Source organism: Accipiter gentilis, chromosome 30, assembly GCF_929443795.1.
Source record: "Accipiter gentilis chromosome 30, bAccGen1.1, whole genome shotgun sequence".
In the NCBI taxonomy this organism is placed as follows: domain Eukaryota; kingdom Metazoa; phylum Chordata; class Aves; order Accipitriformes; family Accipitridae; genus Astur; species Astur gentilis.
In genome coordinates, this window is record NC_064909.1 from 14,987,206 (window position 1) to 15,005,736 (window position 18,531).

The 18,531-nt window shown below is 36.9% G+C and overlaps 1 protein-coding gene across 3 annotated transcripts in view; it reads right to left on the minus strand.

The window, feature by feature from the left end:
* Positions 1-18,531, minus strand: part of ENAH (ENAH actin regulator) — a 100,698-nt gene that overhangs the window by 31,778 nt on the left and 50,389 nt on the right. For all 3 annotated transcript variants that reach the window (XM_049833676.1, XM_049833677.1, XM_049833678.1), the window contains exon 4: positions 7,149-7,233. In XM_049833676.1, the coding sequence (XP_049689633.1) occupies positions 7,149-7,233 (85 nt within the window). The remainder of the gene's footprint in view (positions 1-7,148; positions 7,234-18,531) is intronic.

The window sequence follows — 18,531 nt, forward strand, 5'->3', positions numbered from 1 at the left end:
AGTTTGAGTTTTAATAGCTTAACCTTCTGATCGTCTGCTGCACAAGTTCAGAAAAGGAAAAGGTGTGTCTGCTATGGCCCTTCAAATTTGCAGGAACTTATCTGAATAATAAAAACTGAATATCGACATTAAACTTGCTCTTCCATCTTTAATATCAAATATTTATTCATCATTCCAAAATTCAGCATTTACCACAGAGCTCACTCTCCTATATGGTGACATAAACCTACTGAAAATGTATCTCAAAGCCTACACATTAATGCTTACGTATCATGGAATTAACACACACCACACCCCAAATTTTGTAATTCATTTACAAAGAGAAAATACAGCCTAAATCATGTCAATACAGATTGCAAATTTCCATCAACCACTGGCGGCCTCCACTGAGACCAAGAATCTTCATGAATAAAAAGTACACTTGATGCACCAATAACATAACCTCAGCAGAACTGATCAATATTTAAGCTCTTCGCATCTTCCTAAGCTCTCTCAGTTGCATGAACTTCACTTTGCACACCCAAACTGAACTTTTGCTGTATGCTCTCACTACAACTACAAGGTAGCTTTATTTTTTTCCCCAAGTCCTAGGCACTCTGGACAGCTTCTACCTGAGCATACTCCACATGGTTTCAGAGAAGCCCAGACAAGAGCTAGTCAACTTGATAAAATGGGCAAGAAACAGACACTTAGAAGATCTGCAAAGTTTGACTGTTCAAAAGGCAAGAGGTTTTGAAGTGAGTTTACGTATATGCTCTGGAACTGACAGTTACTTCCAGTTTCAACAGTGGTGGACCTCTGGTTCTTTAAACAGTAGTGAAAGGTGAGACTGTTTCAAATTATGTCTTTTTAAAACATTTGTATCAAAGAACACTTTACACCTAATTTAATACAAAATTATAGAGGCATTTAATTAACTACATGTACCACGATTTTGAAACACTAAGGAAATCTAGAGATCATCATAGTTATTTCCAATGTTCAGGCAGCTTTCTCCTGATTGATCACCATTGCATGTAACGCTTTCACCGCCAATTTGATTTTCCCTGTACACTAGTATTAAGACATCCTCAACACTAGTATTTGGTCTACAGGTTGGTGGTTTTTTCCCCCTAAAAATGTCTAAAAACAGGATGCCTTCTATGTATTATTTCTCATTCCATTTTGATCATCAAAATCTGCAACATCATCCAGCTCCTCCTTCATACCCATGTATCTCAACTCGCAGCAGCAGCAAGGACTTGCTTTGTTCAGCAAAACATCAAATAAAATTTGATTGTTCCCAGTCCCATTGATGCAGGAGGAACTGCCTGTTCTTACGCTCCTCACACTTCCACAGCAATCCTCCTCTCTTCCACCTCAACTAGGAAATTCCCTCTTGGTACCTGCCAAATGCTTTACTAAAGCCCAGGAACACTGCATGAATAGCCTTTCTGCTTTTGCAAAAGAAAACACTATCTGGGTACAGTTTACTGTGCTATGTTTTATCTGGTTAATTATTTTTTTCTTCAAAAGTAGTTCTAAAGCTTTTCACATTACCAAAGTCAAACTAACAGGCTTTCATTTCCTTGATCAAAAGGGATTTAAGGTCTAACAACAAGCTTTTATGTTACAAGCTCAAACCACATTTTAGTTGGAAATAAGAAAATAAGAGAAAGAACTAGGTTTTATCAGTCAAGCAAAAACTTGTAACCAGCGACCACGATGAAGACATGAGGCAACTAGAAACCTAAAGGTTATTAGATACAGAAATTCTAATAGACAAGGGGATCTATTAATGCTCTTTGATCAAACCTCATCAAGCCTAGTTTTCCTCACCTTGATCTTTTCAATATATTATGTAAATTAACAGAACATGAACTTTTCCGGCAGAAGCCAGATGGCAGGAAGTCATCTGTACACATAAAATTTTAGAAAAAAAATAAGAATCTCAGTAGTAGAAAAATCTACTTTCACTGGCAACTCTGTCTCAGTGGTATAATTCTAGTGAGTACAGTCAGGACAGAACTGATTTCATAAAAGGGAATCACAGTAACAAAAAATCTGGAAAAACTGTAGAATTTCTAATCCCAATTTCATGTGTAGTCAAGACTGCTTAATGGAAGAGTGCTCTTCTCAGTCTGCTAAACATGTCAATGTTATCCAACATTTATAGCTTTATAGTACTTGTAACCAGACAGCACCCATTACCTCTCCATAAAGCCAGTTATTAAGTCTCTGAAAGCTAGACTTGACAGAACTAAGGAAAACTTTACTGTGGATGGGAAGAAACTGTGAATGGACAGAAAAAGAGAGGTACTAAAAAAAAAAGTTACTATTTTACCAGAACTCTGTTTTCCAGAAACTTTGAGGGCAAGAGGGGAAAAAAGGTAACAAACAAACAAAACAAAACAAAACAAAAAAAAAAAAAAAAAAAGAAAAAAAGCCAAGACAACACTGTCTGACGGGTCTTTTTGCTTCTGCCTCCTTTTGTCTCCCATTCTACTATGCAATGCAGAGGCTGGAAAGATCCAAATAGCTGCAGGCTGCCCAATGAAACTACCTCAGCAAGCTGAACTTTCAAAGTTTACACTGATTTTACTTTGATCTGCTGGAAACCCTTAGCTTAGGCATTAAAAAACCCCTTTGATTCCACCTAAACCATGCCTGTAGGATGCAAACTTCATGCAGGTTTTTTAACATGCATAGCACACAATACAGTCATATGACAGTATTCTACTGACCACTCTTATACCTTAAACCAAAAAGCCAACTACTGTATCATATTCATATGCATATCTCTGATTATAACTGTTTGCTCAGAAATCCTACTTCCTCAAAATAATCAGTTGGATAAATGGCACAGTTTCATAAGCAAAGGAAAACTGGGAACAGTACATCTGGCCACTAACTAGGGAAAGGTCACGGGCTGCGGGAAATCAGCAGAAACCATGCTACCAGGGACAGGAAAGTGATGGGCAAACTTCCCCTCCTTTAAATTATTATAGCTACATTGCTACTCAATTGTGGGATGCAGGTTTTTTTTCTTTCAGTATTTCCACACATTTTCAAAACAGCTCAGGAATTATATATGTAATAATAACTGATTTACAGGGAAAAAATACAAATTCTTTTACTGTAGTTAAAAATTAAGATTAGGAAAATATCAGAAAAAATATTTTTAATCTGTAAAATACAAAACATTCCTTTAAGTCTATCAGTAAATAAGAAACTGCTACCCTTGTCAGCCTCTGAACTTGCACTATCTAAAACTAAGACGCCTTCCAAAAGATGTTACGAAAACCACACCATATCAATACTACTTTCTAGCACAGTCGCACACCAAGTTTTAACAGTATCATCCCAATCTATGATACAAACTAAAACTGTAAGCAAACTTGAAGTATTCAACAATAACAAGAGTCCCTAATACTCTGCTGTTGCTTTGGTGAACTTTAACATTTTTGAGTACTTACGACAGAAGTCGGTCAAGTTTTGGTCCATTACGTCCCTGAAGGATAACAGGTGGCTTGTATACCTTCATTATTCCTTACAATCTATACACTTTCTCTGTTTCTTGTGTTCTTGGTCTCTTTATTTATGAAGCAGTGATGATTTTGAAGTTATTTATAAACATTAACTCATTAAATTCCCAAGTGTCATATTAGATTACCAACTCAGTGACTCATATTTCTGACAACATAGTTATCATGGCTGGAAGAGAAGGTAAATTTACATGCACTAGTAGCACACACAGGCATGCTATGAACTAATCTTATATTTTAAATGGTATTTGACATTAAGTAACTCTGAAGTTATTAACAAATATGTATGCCAACTGAAGTTGGCTCATTATCAAACAACCAGTGGAATTTATAAACACTGCCTGACTACCACTCTGACAAAATGAAAAATAACTTGTATAACAAAAAATCCCTTCATTTTTGAGGACTGAAAATGGAAGCTGGAGCATTTTAAAGCCTGTTATTACTGTACTTAAATGAGTGCAAGTTAAGGAAAATTACAGTTATCTTCAAGTACTCCCTGACAGGGAAAGCATACACCATGCGTTAAGGTTTCTTAAAAGACAGTAACGAAGTTATCAATTCACCAGACAAAACTATTTCATTGAACACCTCATGTATAATCTTGGCCTCAAAAACCTCAGTGTTTTAGATCGCACATCTGGTCCTAGCGGCTTTACAGATTGTCATCACTGCACAGTAAACAATGCAAATATTCTAGTAACAAGCTCTGCAGCAAAATAAGCAAGGTACTATTACTACTTTAGCACTTTTACTCAAAATGTAAGGCATCTAAAATAGAGAAAAATCTTTGAACCAAAATAATACAGTTTTGTTGGCAATGATCTAACTTAATTCTTCAGTTCTCAATTTCCCCAAGATTCTTGAACACCGGTTATAAAAGTAAAGGAAAACATCAGATCAGTTGAAGAACTCTCTTTAATACACCATTCTTCACCAGTCACTCCTTTGGCAAAACATTTCTGAGGAAATGTTTCTATTTATGCCTAGGAAAACCCTGAAGCTCCAAGCCACATAAATTTAACGTTGAAATTAGTCCTGCTTTAAGCAGAAGGTTGGACTAGACAACCTCCACAGGGTCCCTTTTTCAACTTTAATTTTTATGGAAGCAGATTTTTTTTCCTCAGGCTTAGAATAATTTTGATAAATATTTTCCTGAACTTAACATGGCAGTCCATCAAACACTACTGAATCCCAGTACACTTAAGGGAAGGGATATGAGACCAGCACTTGAAGACAACTATTACCAAGCCACATCTTAAACAAAACCCCCACCCCACAGACACACATTTCACGAGCAATAGACTTAGCAAAGCCTGCCTTTCTACTGATCCATCACAAACCCCGTGTTCCTTCCTACGCAGTAACATTTATTCCCTTCTCTTGCATTCCCTGTAGTCTTCCTGCTCCCCACAGAATTCAATTCTGCCCACACTGCCTTTATCCTTTACTAAGACTAGAAATGTCACTTGTAGATATGTTAAAAGTAATATATATCTAAACCTTTTCTTCCCGACTATTTACTACTCTCTACATCATGGTAGTAAGACTATTGTTATTACAGTCTGAAAGCTGAAAGACAGTTACCACAGAAGTTCTAGCTTAAGAGTTAGTTTAACTGTATTATAACCATATAGTTACAGCAGTGAAAACACTGGAGAAGCATTTGTGAAATGTCTTAACAAAATTACGTGTTCTTCTCAGGCTTAATAACACAGCGGCAATAGTCTTTCCACAGACAATCTGGCTAGCAATGTGAGTAAACACTCATTCCACTTCTTCATCCTTTTTTAGGGGAAAACCAAATCAAAACCAGGACCAGACTTCAAAGAGGGCATTATATTAGATGAAAACAAGTAGACCACACTGATCAAATGAGAAAGTGAAGCTATAAGAACGCCACCTGATAATATGTCCTTTACATAGAAAAAAAACTTCAAGAGACTTGCAGAGCTCTTAATATGGGGCAGCACTTTTTTCTGAAGAGATGTCTATCTACAATGCTTCTTTGAAAAGTATTTCAGCTTTTATAAAGCTCAATTAATACAGCCTTCTAAAGGAACAGATGGGAAATAAAAATATTAAAAGCCACTACTGTAGAACAGAAAAAAAAGCGCTTTTTAAAAGTCTGTCAGAAAGAGTGACATAAAAGACCTTTATCACGACAGCAAACTTGCACGTAAACACAGACAGATTTGTAATGAGCTTCTTGCTATTTGTTTTTAAACAAGGAAACTTTCAGATAAAGCGATCCCTGCTCAGATTTAAGAGCATACTGCAGAGAAGAGATGGACAAGTATGACTAATTTTGATGTCAAAACTTTGTTCACCACATAGAGCTAGTTTATCAAATCTATAATATGAATTACTCCCAAATTAGCAATCTGGTTCTGCTCACCTTTGCAAACTAAATGCAAAATATCAAAATAGGAAAAATGTCGGTGCCAATTAGACCCAACATGTTAAAATATCTTTCCAGTTACCACTGAAAGCTGTTAAGAGCATTTACACCATGAATCTGGACCACTTCCTATTTATTCATGGATCCTGTTCCCTGCATCTGTACTGCATGTGACCTAAATTGCTCCCAGCATCCCTTCTGGAAGGGAACAGCTAATCTCCTCGGAGTATTTCGATCGTAAAATTATCCAGCATTGCACCACAGGCAATGTGGTGCAATGCTTGAGACAGCCCAAGGTCTTCTTGTTTTCACTTAACCCAGTCTGATAGCACTATCCTAGAAGACTTTGCCATTTCACTTACCCATATCCCAGACACTCAACCTACAGCACTAACCCACATTGCCACACAACAAAAGTGGGAATATCGCAACTAGAAAGTTTGTTCCCAGAACCTGGGCACTTGATCAATGCAGAGTGATTATTAAAAGGAACTGCAAAACCTCTGTATGTTAAAAATGCTATGGGTCTAAAGAATATCCCACAGGGCATGTGACAGGGTGCAGTGGCTTCACATTGAAGGGAACAGCTTAGCTCGGAGGAATGCCAACTGGTCAAGGGAACATGGACTACTCCCTGAGAGCAGCACAGATATAACCAGTATTGCTACAGCTGAAAGCTAGAACTACTAAAGGTTCCATAAATTTATACACTGAAAGCAGGAAATGAAAGTTTCTTTGCTAAAGAACTAATACAGTATAAAGGTGAACAACATTTCCAATATTTTGATCTAGTGCATCCACATTCAGGAAGAAAAATTATCATTCTCCATTGTGATTTAATTCTCTAGTTCTGAAGGTTAAAACTTCCTTCCTTGCTTGCCACTTTCTTCATAAGCATGTCTCAAAAACTGAAGACAACAGTCACTGGAAAATTAATTAGTCTGGTTGGAAATGACAGCAGTGAAATCTTCTCATTTGATCTTCAACTCTTTCATGACAGGCCAATAGCAATTGCATTGTTTGAATGGGTGGAGATCATGAACAAGGGATCTAGCTATGATCAAAGTTTTTACACTGAAAGCTGCGCTACTGAAAACTGCATGCATACAAATGTTGTCCTAATGCAAGAGAGTAATTGTAAGTCCTTGACATTTAATTTCTCATCATTAGTGAGGAGTTACTATGTTCTTTAACTGAACAGCTGATCACTTTTAATACTGTACCTTCTCTGGATTTCCAATTCTTCTTGCGATGGACCATTTTGTACTTGAGAGGGAAGCTGTGAATTCTGTCGAGGCAATGTAGGACCTAAAAGTGAAAACAGACCATAAATTAATGATTTGAACTTTTAATATGCAAAAAAGCACAAAATCAAGGAAAAAGGCCAGCCATCACATGACATTAGAAGAACTGTTTACTTCTGCTTTTTAAGCCAAACAAGCCCAACAACATAATACCGCAAATAAAAACTGCAACAAATGTTACCTTACATATTTACAGAATGGATTTATTTCACATGGATGAGAAAGTTTCACAGAAATGCAAAATAAATTTTACATATGATGGAACTTGATAAAGCTTTGAAAAGCACTCCAAGTCTGAGATTTTCTTAAAAAAATGAACAAGTACTGTTAGAGGAACAGAAAAGGCTCAAAAAATTAAAACACTCACCTAAATAGAACACTGGAAATGGGGGGTGGGGGGAAGAACAGGAGAAAAAACATCAGAAGCTTATCACCATATCGAGAGAAGGAAGATAAAGTATGTCTCTAAAGTTCACACCAAAATTTACTCAGATTTTAGCTCACCAACTTGGATCAAAGACCTTCTTTTTTGGATAGGTAAGTATTGTGTCCAAAGGAACAAAGGCATACAACAAATATACAAACTGTGCATTCTGCTAAGCACAAGAAATGTGAAAGAGAAGGACATGCAAACTCATCTTCGACTTTTACTGATGGGCAATTCTGAATCATACATCTTTCAAACAATTGTATATGCCAGATCTTTCTTCTAAAAACAAAAAGGCTTTTCAGTTTTCCTCACAAATGTACTTACAGCACAAAATTATTTAAAAAGAATTACCAGAAGCGAATGATGAAGAAGTGTGGAATGGAATACAATAGATCATGAATGCATTGTTTCTGTAAAAATGGGCAGTAAACCAGGAAATTGAATTATTTAGACCATAGCTACACTTAAGATAATGGAATTTATAAGCAAGCAGGATTAAAAACAATAGAAATGTATGAAGTACTGAAAAGGTCCCAAAGCAAAACACTAATTTCTTGCTGAGATTCCACCAAACTAGTTAGAGTAATGGAGTTGCAATGAGAACTCCCCCATCTCAAATATCAAAATGTAAAACTTGTTTGCCATCTGAACTTGTGAAAATCATCCAAATAACACAAAAAGACTATATGTGATATACTGAGACATCAAGGACAGGCAGTCTGCCTCAGACTCGGCAAACAAGTGCCCTCTTTAAAGGTTACACAAAAAGGTTCATTTACTCAAAACAGCATAGTACTGTTTCCACCGTGGGCATAAATACAATGAATCCTGAAAATTATAAGAGTGTATACTGTCTACTGTAACCTACAGCTGAAAAGTAATCTAAGAACTTACTTCTATTAGATAAAAGCAGAAAGTGTACTACAGAGGTTGTGTCTTCCTTGTTTATTCTTTTCAGCAAGCATTAGGTCCTTATACCTAAGTACATGACGTTGCCCTGAATGTACTACTTTTGCTTGGAGTATCTCCAAGAGATACCCACAGATACAAATCTGTATTATTTTTAATTCAAAGGATTTAACTGCAATGATAATTAAGTTATCAGTAAGTAGAAACATCTGTCATATTGCTCATCTGGAAAACATTTCTGCTTCAAAACTTCTTGAGTCACACATCCTCTTCTGTCATCCCCCCTGCATGACAGGTTAGAAAGCCTTTATGCCCATTAAGCCATGAATGCAGCTCCCAAGCAGCTGGGCTATTTGCTGTCTGCACCATGCTGCAGCCTTTCATGGACTTTTAGAAGTAGACACAACCCAGCAGCAGCTGTGTTGCTGCTTGAAAGTGCTATACACCACAACCGCTTGCCACGTCCAATATACTCCTTTCCCTCAGATCTACCATTTCTCAGTATAACACACATTGATCTAAAAATTAATTACAAAGAACAAAAATAAGAAGAAATGGTCATACTATGGCCATTTACCAACTGGAACTATTTTGTACTGAAAATACAGTAGAAATGAAAACTTCAAACTTCCATCCATTTAATCTTTGAGAGCATTTAACAGGGTTTTTTGAACAAGGTATTATCATGCTGCAGTAGCTGAGCGTGGACCGCCACTCTACAACCTTTCTACCAGTGTCCCCTAACTCTTGCTTTTGGTAGCACCACTGGACACCAACCATCTAGCATCACTTAACACTGGCTATTCCAACCAGCCTAGCTATCAGAAAAACCTGTTCTCATAGCCTCAAACTTTGTTTTAGAGCAATGTCTGTCAGAAAATCACCTTCTCTGTCAATTCTGCAGAACACAACCACCAGCAAGCCAAGCTAGCACAACCTGGTCAACCCACTCCGGTAAGTTATGTGCTTCTTTCATAGCCATGCATGCAAGACAGCTGAACACAATGACCTGCTAACAACTAACATAGTTATTCTAGTATTTCTCATACATTTTTGCCATAAGGAAATGTAATCTGAGTATATCGAAGGCTTTCAAGAAAGAAAAGTTCAGCTACCAAGTCGTTTGGCCTGTTGTCTGACAAATTCCTCTCTGCATGCATAGATTCTTAACAACCACCATGCTAATGGACATTAGCAAGTTCCAAGTTACATACCAGGTAGAAAAGTATGTTTTATCCTATAAGATTTATTACGGCAAGCCAAGACCACCACTTCATTGCTAAAATACAATTGTCTGGATAGTGGGACAGATGGTATAATAAATAAATAAGCAGGAGCTAGCTAATAAAAAGCTCTCTCAGAGGCTTTTGAACACTTCAAGATACTTCAGAAACATCAACCCCGAGGAGAAATATTCACAGATACCGCCTGGAAAAAAAGTCTGATCCTTCTACAGGATCACTTTAACTTCAGAACTGGTACAAGCCAAGTAAGAGACGAGGCTGAATGGTCTATTCATTCTGAGTTTTAAGGAAAACCTAACATCTTTCTTTTTCTAAAGAAAGCACAGATGGTGCGCTCTGCAGCACACTCTGACAAACAGAAGATATAATTTCATACTAATTTGTTCAGCAGCCGTTCCAGTTTCAATGCTTTCTGTTTTTCAGCTTATTCTCACCTTTGCATCACCCTTCCTCTATGACAGGTCAGGCAACTGTGTAGTGAGAGATGGACTGGAAATCCAATGCATTAAAAATCCCAGGGAAAAAAAGCAAGAAGTGTTTTCACCAGCTAGATCAGGACCAGTTCCAGTTCTTCACGCAGTCACACAGACAACTATGCTGGCATAGCTCAGAGAACAACATCATACTGCTGGGGGCTGCTTCAACCAGATTAAGCACCCCCAATATCACCTTTTATAAACCACAACCAGAGTTGTAGTTTGTCAAACTCCTTAACTTCATTTTCACCATTAATTGACTTCTTTTCTCCAGATCTCTGTTCAAGAGCTGAATTAATTCCAGTTGCACAACCCTGTGGATGTATAATTAGCAAGCTGGAGATGGAAACACATGGTTTCTCCTCCCTCAATGCCTTTCAGTTCATCAGTTCCCTCAATCTTTCAATTATATTGTCTGCTTTGGAGTTTCACACCAAACTCTCCACTCCACTTCTTTAATGTCACCTGGCTTATGCTAGCAGTGTTGACATAGCACCTGGCTGACACTGAAGCCATCACATTCCTATGAGGTAATAGCCCTAAAAAACCCCCAAGTATCTACTGTTCAAGATTGGAACAATACATGTACCACGGGTTATAGAATGAGCTACAGTCTGTATGTTAATTTGGCTGGACAGGCTTGCTTAGGAGCTGGTAACGTAAATGTAGAAGTGTTTTTTTGGGGGACCGCTGGCAGTCAGATCATGTGAAATCTTTCTCAGAATCCCACAGGCCCTGTTGTTCAAGAAAGCCAAAACACATACAAAAAAACCCCACTCCTGCAATTACCGTACTGTTCAGATTATAGCATTAAAAGACTAAACCAAATTTTTTCCAAACCTAGTACCCTTCAAAAAAGTTGGTCAACTATCATACCCGAGAATTTTAGTTTGAGGTGAAGATCTCAATTTTTCCCCCAGAGAAACAGTTTATATAAACAACTCAGTAATTAACAATTCCCACTCTTTCATGTCTCAGTATGTTAGTGCCCAAAATAAGCAACATTCTAATTATACAGTCATACTTTGATTTGAATATCAGACTGACTTTTCAAAGGAAAAATGGACTGAAAGGAGACAGCAAGTTAATTTATATAGGCATATGCTATAGAGATAAGTGTACTGACTAATTATAATCTTTAGAAAAGATTTTCATTAAGGACAGTTTGAGTACACCTACTAAGCAAAGAACACACCCGAGGCAAGAGTTCAAAGCCGCAGCAAAAAGATGCATTTCTGTTACAGAATATAAGAACTTAAAAAAAAAAAGAAAAAGCAAAAGCGTGTTTTAGTAAATGTTTAAAGGTTTTCTGAATGAATAGAAAGCAGGCTTTTTCAGAGATCTGTGTTAGGAAGCAATAAGAAAAGTTATTATGGTGACGTAACCGCTTTCACTTGTCTCTTGCTCTTTCCCCTCCTATTCAGAGCCTGTCCTGCTCTAGGACATTACAGAGCAAAGTCTGGGGAGACGTGCCTGTTAGCCTTCAGCAGAAGCAAAATGACACCACTCCTCAAGACCTGGACTTGTATTATGGATTTATATGCAAAACTACGATGGGCATATAAAACTAGGGCATTAACAAGTGACAAAACTATTCTCTAGCACTTCCATTCGGGTGAATCATCTTCCAGCTAAGAGTTCTCTTTCCTTCAAATATCTACTTCCTCATACGTGGCTACCATTTTGTAAGTACTTTGGACTGAGTTAATTTACTCATTGCTTTGATTTGTTTTAGCAAAGTGGTAACTATGTTAATTTTCTACACTGAAAGTAAATGCTTTCCATTTCACTTCACAAGCAATTTCACCTGATCAAGGTAATAAAAGGGGACAAGAACAACAAAAATATTAAAATACATTTGAATTTAAGTAGAGAGAAGTCTCCTATCAATGTCAGCAGAGCCTCCTATCACTGTCAGCAGAGCCTTGGAAACTGAGTGCTGATAACCTGGGTGCTAGGCTTGGCTCAGCACTAGCTTGACCTCAAGCAGACTTGCAGTTTCCCTCAGCCGTCCTTTTATGCAGGAGGAGACAAGAGACAAAGCTTCAGCACTAGAGTACTACGGTTGCTTAATGAAACTACAGTACCACAATCCTAAAAAAGCAAGTACTGAAAATCAAATATATCAATGCCATCTACTGTAGGGTATTTATTACTTTTTTTCCCAGTTCTGTCAAAATATGGTTAAATAGCAGTGTTACAGATGATGACTGCCACTATTTGTATATAATACTATGGAAATGAGCCCTTCTAACAAAGCTGTACTTCCACAATTATGTTCATGATTTTATGACAACACCCCATTCCCAAAAGGGAGCAGATTTAATATAGCTATAATAAATATATATAATTTAATATAGCTTTAATATACCAACTTCCACTGGTAATATTTTTAAGACAACAATATGAACCCTCAAGAGAAAAATATATTAATATTCCCCAATGTTTATTAAACAAAACTTTATCCACAAAATTAAGGTACTTGTATACATGTTTGCTATGCAGATAAGACCAACTGCCAAATTTTAAATGAAATTCTTCGGGTTGCCCACCCAAACTTTAATGCTTTCCCCTGATACAACACTAATTCTGAAGAACCACAGGAATCAGAAATGCCACACAAGCAACCCTTAAAAATGAGTATAACTCTAAAAACTTAGCAACTCTCCCTTCACTTCCAAATACCACAACTAACACTGATGAATCTTTCAATAATTTTATATACAATTAAAATGGAATGGAAGTATTTTGTCCAATAAACAGCTGGAACTTCCTTTAGGTCGATATTTTGGCATATAAATCAGGATTGGTTAATCAGGATTAGCCGTTATAAAACTCTACAAACAACAACAAAAATCTTTAATTAATCCGATATTTAAAAGGCAAAGAAAAAAGTTACTAGCAAAAACATATATTCTCCAACTTCTGACAATACAGGTAATAAAACCACATCACGTTACTCCCATTCTGACAGTGAGCACTGACGCCCTGCTCCAGAAGCTTGCAATAATTACTTCATTGCAGTAGAATAATTCTTCTCTCAAAACAAGTTTTAGCATGACGTGAACCAAAACAGTGCAAGGACGAGCATCTGAGATCCTCCCCCAGCCCTGCATATACAGTTCTCCTTTCAGTCACCTATAGTCTCTACACATATTCCAACTAGGCAACCCCAGTTTTTGTTTCAGTTTGCATTTCCCAGAGATCCTAAATTATTCAATCTATGATATGAGTAAGTGCATTCCCCTATCAGCAAGGATTTAATGAACTATCTTTGCTGTAAGAAAAAGGACCGCATATCAGTACACAGTTGTGGAAAAAGCATGCATCTTTTCCCCATAAAGGTTTGATTATTTAATAACTGGACAACCCAACTTCTAGGGTTACTAATAATTTCAAAGAACTCAGGGGTTTTTTTCCAAGATTAGACTAACAAAATAAAGAGACCCTGGACACTGTTTCTTTTTCCTCTTCCCATTTTCCTATGAATTGAAGTGTCATTTAAAGCAATATATCCAGAATATCCCAAAACCTTTTCAAGAACCAATATATAACTATTAAAAATTAGTAAGAAAACCATCATGAATCTTACATATATGTAATTCTATTAGAAGAAATTAGAATAGGCTTATTTACAGTTGTATGACATCTTTCAGTTCTTCTTTTGCTTTTCATCTTCTGCAACGAACAACGAACAACAAGTATCTCTTCAAATGCAAATTACACATATATAAATCTCACATTTAGTTTCTTATTCTCTTAGCAAGGCTTTCCTGAGACTGAAGACAGATGCCACACAAAACAACATCAATTCCAGCTGAACTAGAAGGTACTTTTTGCAGCAAAACTGAGTATGATACCCCTTTGTTCCTCCCATCCCCCAACACACACTTCCCTTACTTGCCCTTATTCCTTCAAAGGAATAATCCATTTTCTCACACATCAAGAGAATTTTCTCAGCCATCTAATTTCCCTTCATTGAGGCTTTTCTCTCATTCCAGAGTCACTTTGATTGCAACACTGAGCTCTACTTAATGCAGACATGAAAATTTTCTTTGTAAGGCAACGCAAAGCCTTCGCAGAAAGCAGCCATCTTTACTCTAGACAATTAAGACCACTTACTGAATATCTGAACACACTGCACACAGCCTTAAAGCCAGAAATCCTCCTCAAATGACCTCTTAAACTGATGACACATACTTGTCATTTGATAAAGGTGTAACTTTTGACCACCTCAGACAATTGTTTAAGGAAATCAGTAAGACTTCCAAAATTTTCCCAAATGAGTGTCAGAAACAAATCTTGGTTCATTTTTAACACATCTCCTAAAGAGTATAGGGCAGGAACTTGTAGCATTAGTAGTCTACCTTAAAATTCCAGGAGAAAGTGAAGTCCTGTGTTGTTGTCTTTCTCTTCTGGATTTGCAGGTGGCCTACAAACTGCTCAACTAGCCAGCAGGAAAATAGGGTCAGGTTGAATAGCTACTGGCTAATGCAATTATGCAAACCAGAAAGGAGTGAAAACACTAACTTTTACATTGATTTAAATAAACAGAGCTCAAGCATAACAGAAATTAGGATGATCACATGATCAGCACTGTAAATTGGGGGAAAGAAAAGAAAACCCTAGACACGCAGAGTATTTCAAACAGTTTCACTGATAAGGCAGCCATGACTTCAAAGTCCTTTGAGGCAAACTTATCCTGTTTTTTTAGAAGAAAATTGCCAGTTGTAGTAAAACCTTTACTCTACTCCAACTTCAGACACTTTAACTCTACATTCTGAACTCACTGGAATGACAAAAAGCCTGTCACTGGATGCTCAGTGGTACAGGCAACCCAGGGTCTTCGCCTCTACTTCTGTGGATCCACTAGAGGGAGATCCTAAATTAAACAACCTCAAAGTATGCCAGTAGTAGAAGAGCTGAGGATGCCAACTGCAAGCAAAGATCAATGACATTTTTCAAATACATGCAAGAGGAGACTATATGATTTTACTTTTTTTAAAAAAAGAGCAAGAGAGCCCTAAGTAAGAGCTGACTTGCAAACCAAAAGGATGTCCACAAAATAATCTTTAATATTCTTCAGTATTTAGATTTCTGTGAACCGTTGCATAAAGTTTAAAATTCAACTACAGCTTTATGAATTTCTGAACAGTATGCTCAGCTAACATTAAAACTGCTTTCCTCTTATGAATAAAATACAACTTCAAATGACCAAGCTCATAAAAGAAATTGCCAAAATGATAAAAACACAGCAGAAAATAAGGATATTCCAAGAATCAGACTTTAATTGTAAGCAATTCTAGTGTAAAAGGGATGTTATCTATATAGGATGGCTTTATTTTACTTGAGTTGGAGATTCTGTATGCTGTTTCGGATATACTAGGAAACACAGCAATTTACATAAATTATTAGACAAGTCATCCTCTTCAGGTGCGGATTTTTGAAACAGTATCATCAGAATACCAACTAGGACTGCATATGTTAGAATTTTTAAAAGTCTAACAGATAAATTGAAGAACCAAAACTATCGATATATAATGTAATGACCTTCACGTATTAGCATGAATTCCTTTCATAACATATAGCCCCCAACACCTTTTCAAAAAGGACTAATTTCTTTATAAGGGGGAGGAGGCAGTTGCAATCCATTTCCTAAAATGAGGAGCTAATAGTAGAGCCTCAGAGCCACAGTGACTGGTCTAAGTACTCAGCTATGTCAGAGAAGCTAGGGGGGAGGAAAAAAAAACCAACCAAAAAACAACAAGAATTCATTTTTAGCTGTGCTTTCAGGAAGTTATACCAACTATAGAGAAAAGAAATGCATTAGACTTTGAGCAAGGAGTCCAATCAGTTTGTTTCTAAACTGCAAGCTACTTAGTATCCTAGTTCCAGTATTGAAGCAGAATATTCAGTAAGATACTCGATCTTTTTTACTTCTTACACTGACACAGGTCAGAAAAATCAAGTAATATGTAGATCATACACTGACAAACCCTGCCAGCTGATAAAACATAGGAACAGTTGTTGACAGTATTCTAACACAGATACATTATGAACATTTATCTTTAAACATTGTCTGGAAATGGTAACAGGCTTACAAAGTGATTCTATATGCATAATTATGATTTTTTTTTTTTTACACGCAGCAGTGCAAAACTGCTCATCTTCAGACATCTGCTGAAGCAATGCTGATAATGTTAAGCTTTGTTTTTATTTCATCTTTATGGAAGCTGGAGCACCTGTACGTCTGTGAAATAGGGAAGTGATAGCTAATCTTAAACAGCCACAGTCCTTCTTGGCTGACAGAAGTTAAAGAACAGTTAGTTATCTCCTCCTGTGCTGATGCTGTCCACCATTAGTTTGCGATGCAGCCAGTTAATACATTTTGACTTGTGCCTATTACTACCACGTCAAATCACACGAAGGAGAAACAAAGCGACTACCTTACAATTCAGAAAACTTAAAGGTTACAACCAGTCACTATCAAACATAATTACACAATTTAATTCATGTTCTTGTCAGACCTACATCTCAAAGCTGTTAAGAACAAAGTAGGTAGACTAAAGCACTATAGCCAGCAACCAGGACACTGTATGACAGTCATGCTCAACTCTCATTTCAGGAGCCACATAAAAATCCACCTGAAAACAACCTCCCAATCATCAGAGATTAAGTAGTATTAAATTGAATGAAGCAAACAAACTCAAACTGAAGGGCCACTTCAGAGATCAATGAAGAGACTACTGGCAGAATGATTTGGAAGAATTCGTGATTTGGGATGAGCAGAGGACTGCATTTTAAGTACACCATTTTTTAGACTCATTGCAAAGCTCAGCTCCCCTCACCATTTAAGAGGTTACTGAAGTGATGCAACGTGATAAAGAGTAATTTTCAGTGAGTCATCTGCTCCTGTAGAATTACACTGATTCTAGGCTACTGTTTGAATGACATATTTGTATTACTAAAGTTACATTTAAAGAAACCCCCAAAATCGTTTTTAGTTTTATCCAAGTCTTTGCAAATTGAAGTGGCATCTTAGTTCAATAAAATTTCTAGTACTGAAGAATATAACAACATAGTTGTTAGCTCACATATACTTTGCATAAAGCAGCAAGAGAGCTAGTCATTAGACAAATCACAATCATCCATGAAATGAAAGAACAGACACACTGACCAATTGAAAAATGAGCACTGTCATGCCTGCCTATGTCATTTCAGCCTCTCTCGTAGCTCAGTTTTAGTGTTAGGAGGAGGAGTTAAATGAAATGATGAAAATACATATACGTGTATATACACATACACATGTTTGAAACATGCTGTACCAAACTCTTTAAGTACACATAATGGGAAACAACATAAAACCCTAAAATGTGTGGTAATTACCATAAATCAGGCCTTTTCAGACTTTACATCAAATGAGTAGAAACCAACGCTTCATACGTTCCCAAGTGTTGGTTGGGAGATAGATGATAAACAGTCAGAACGCGTGAAACGTTTACAATTGCGTAACCCTTAGGGAAAGGAAAACTAAGGGATTTAGAAGAGAAAATGTCTAACTGAGAGGTAGGAGAATGGGATACACAACTGGATTATTTTAGCTGGCAAAAGAAACCTTATACTTCTAGCTACCCTTTCTATTTTGGCCTCATATGCTGCATAACTGTATAAGCACTACAGAATCCTTAGTCTAGGTAGCTTAGCTTCCAAAGGTTAAGTCTTGAAACAACTATCAGAATGAAAAGCAACTTTAGATAGAGTCACCCTTTTTTGCTGTAGTTGAGACAGCCCTAGTAAGGTTATCTACAGCCTCTCTTCTACACAAGAGAAAGAAAACTGGCACAGAAGTACTCTCTCTTGTTACACGGGCAATTTTTAAAGTTTAATAAGGACAAAAGAATTCTATTTGGTTACAAGAACACAAAAGTCTCTTTTAAAATAAAACCTCCCTCTGCGTGTATCCCAGTGTTACACTGATGAATTTGCTGTAGAGCCTATCTAGAACATATTACAGACACCACCTGAAGACCGAAAGCCACTAATTTTTTCACCAATGGTTTAAACCCTCTATGTCACCCTGTTCTCCAAACAAATTAGATGATACAGCTGTTGTCTAAATTATATGGGTTCATCTGAATGTTACCCCTGGATCCAAGGTCTCCAAGCTAGAAAACTCTGTATGGTAAGAACTGCCAAAGAGGATGACCTGAATTCCAAAGTCTCGAGGAAAAAAAACCATTTTC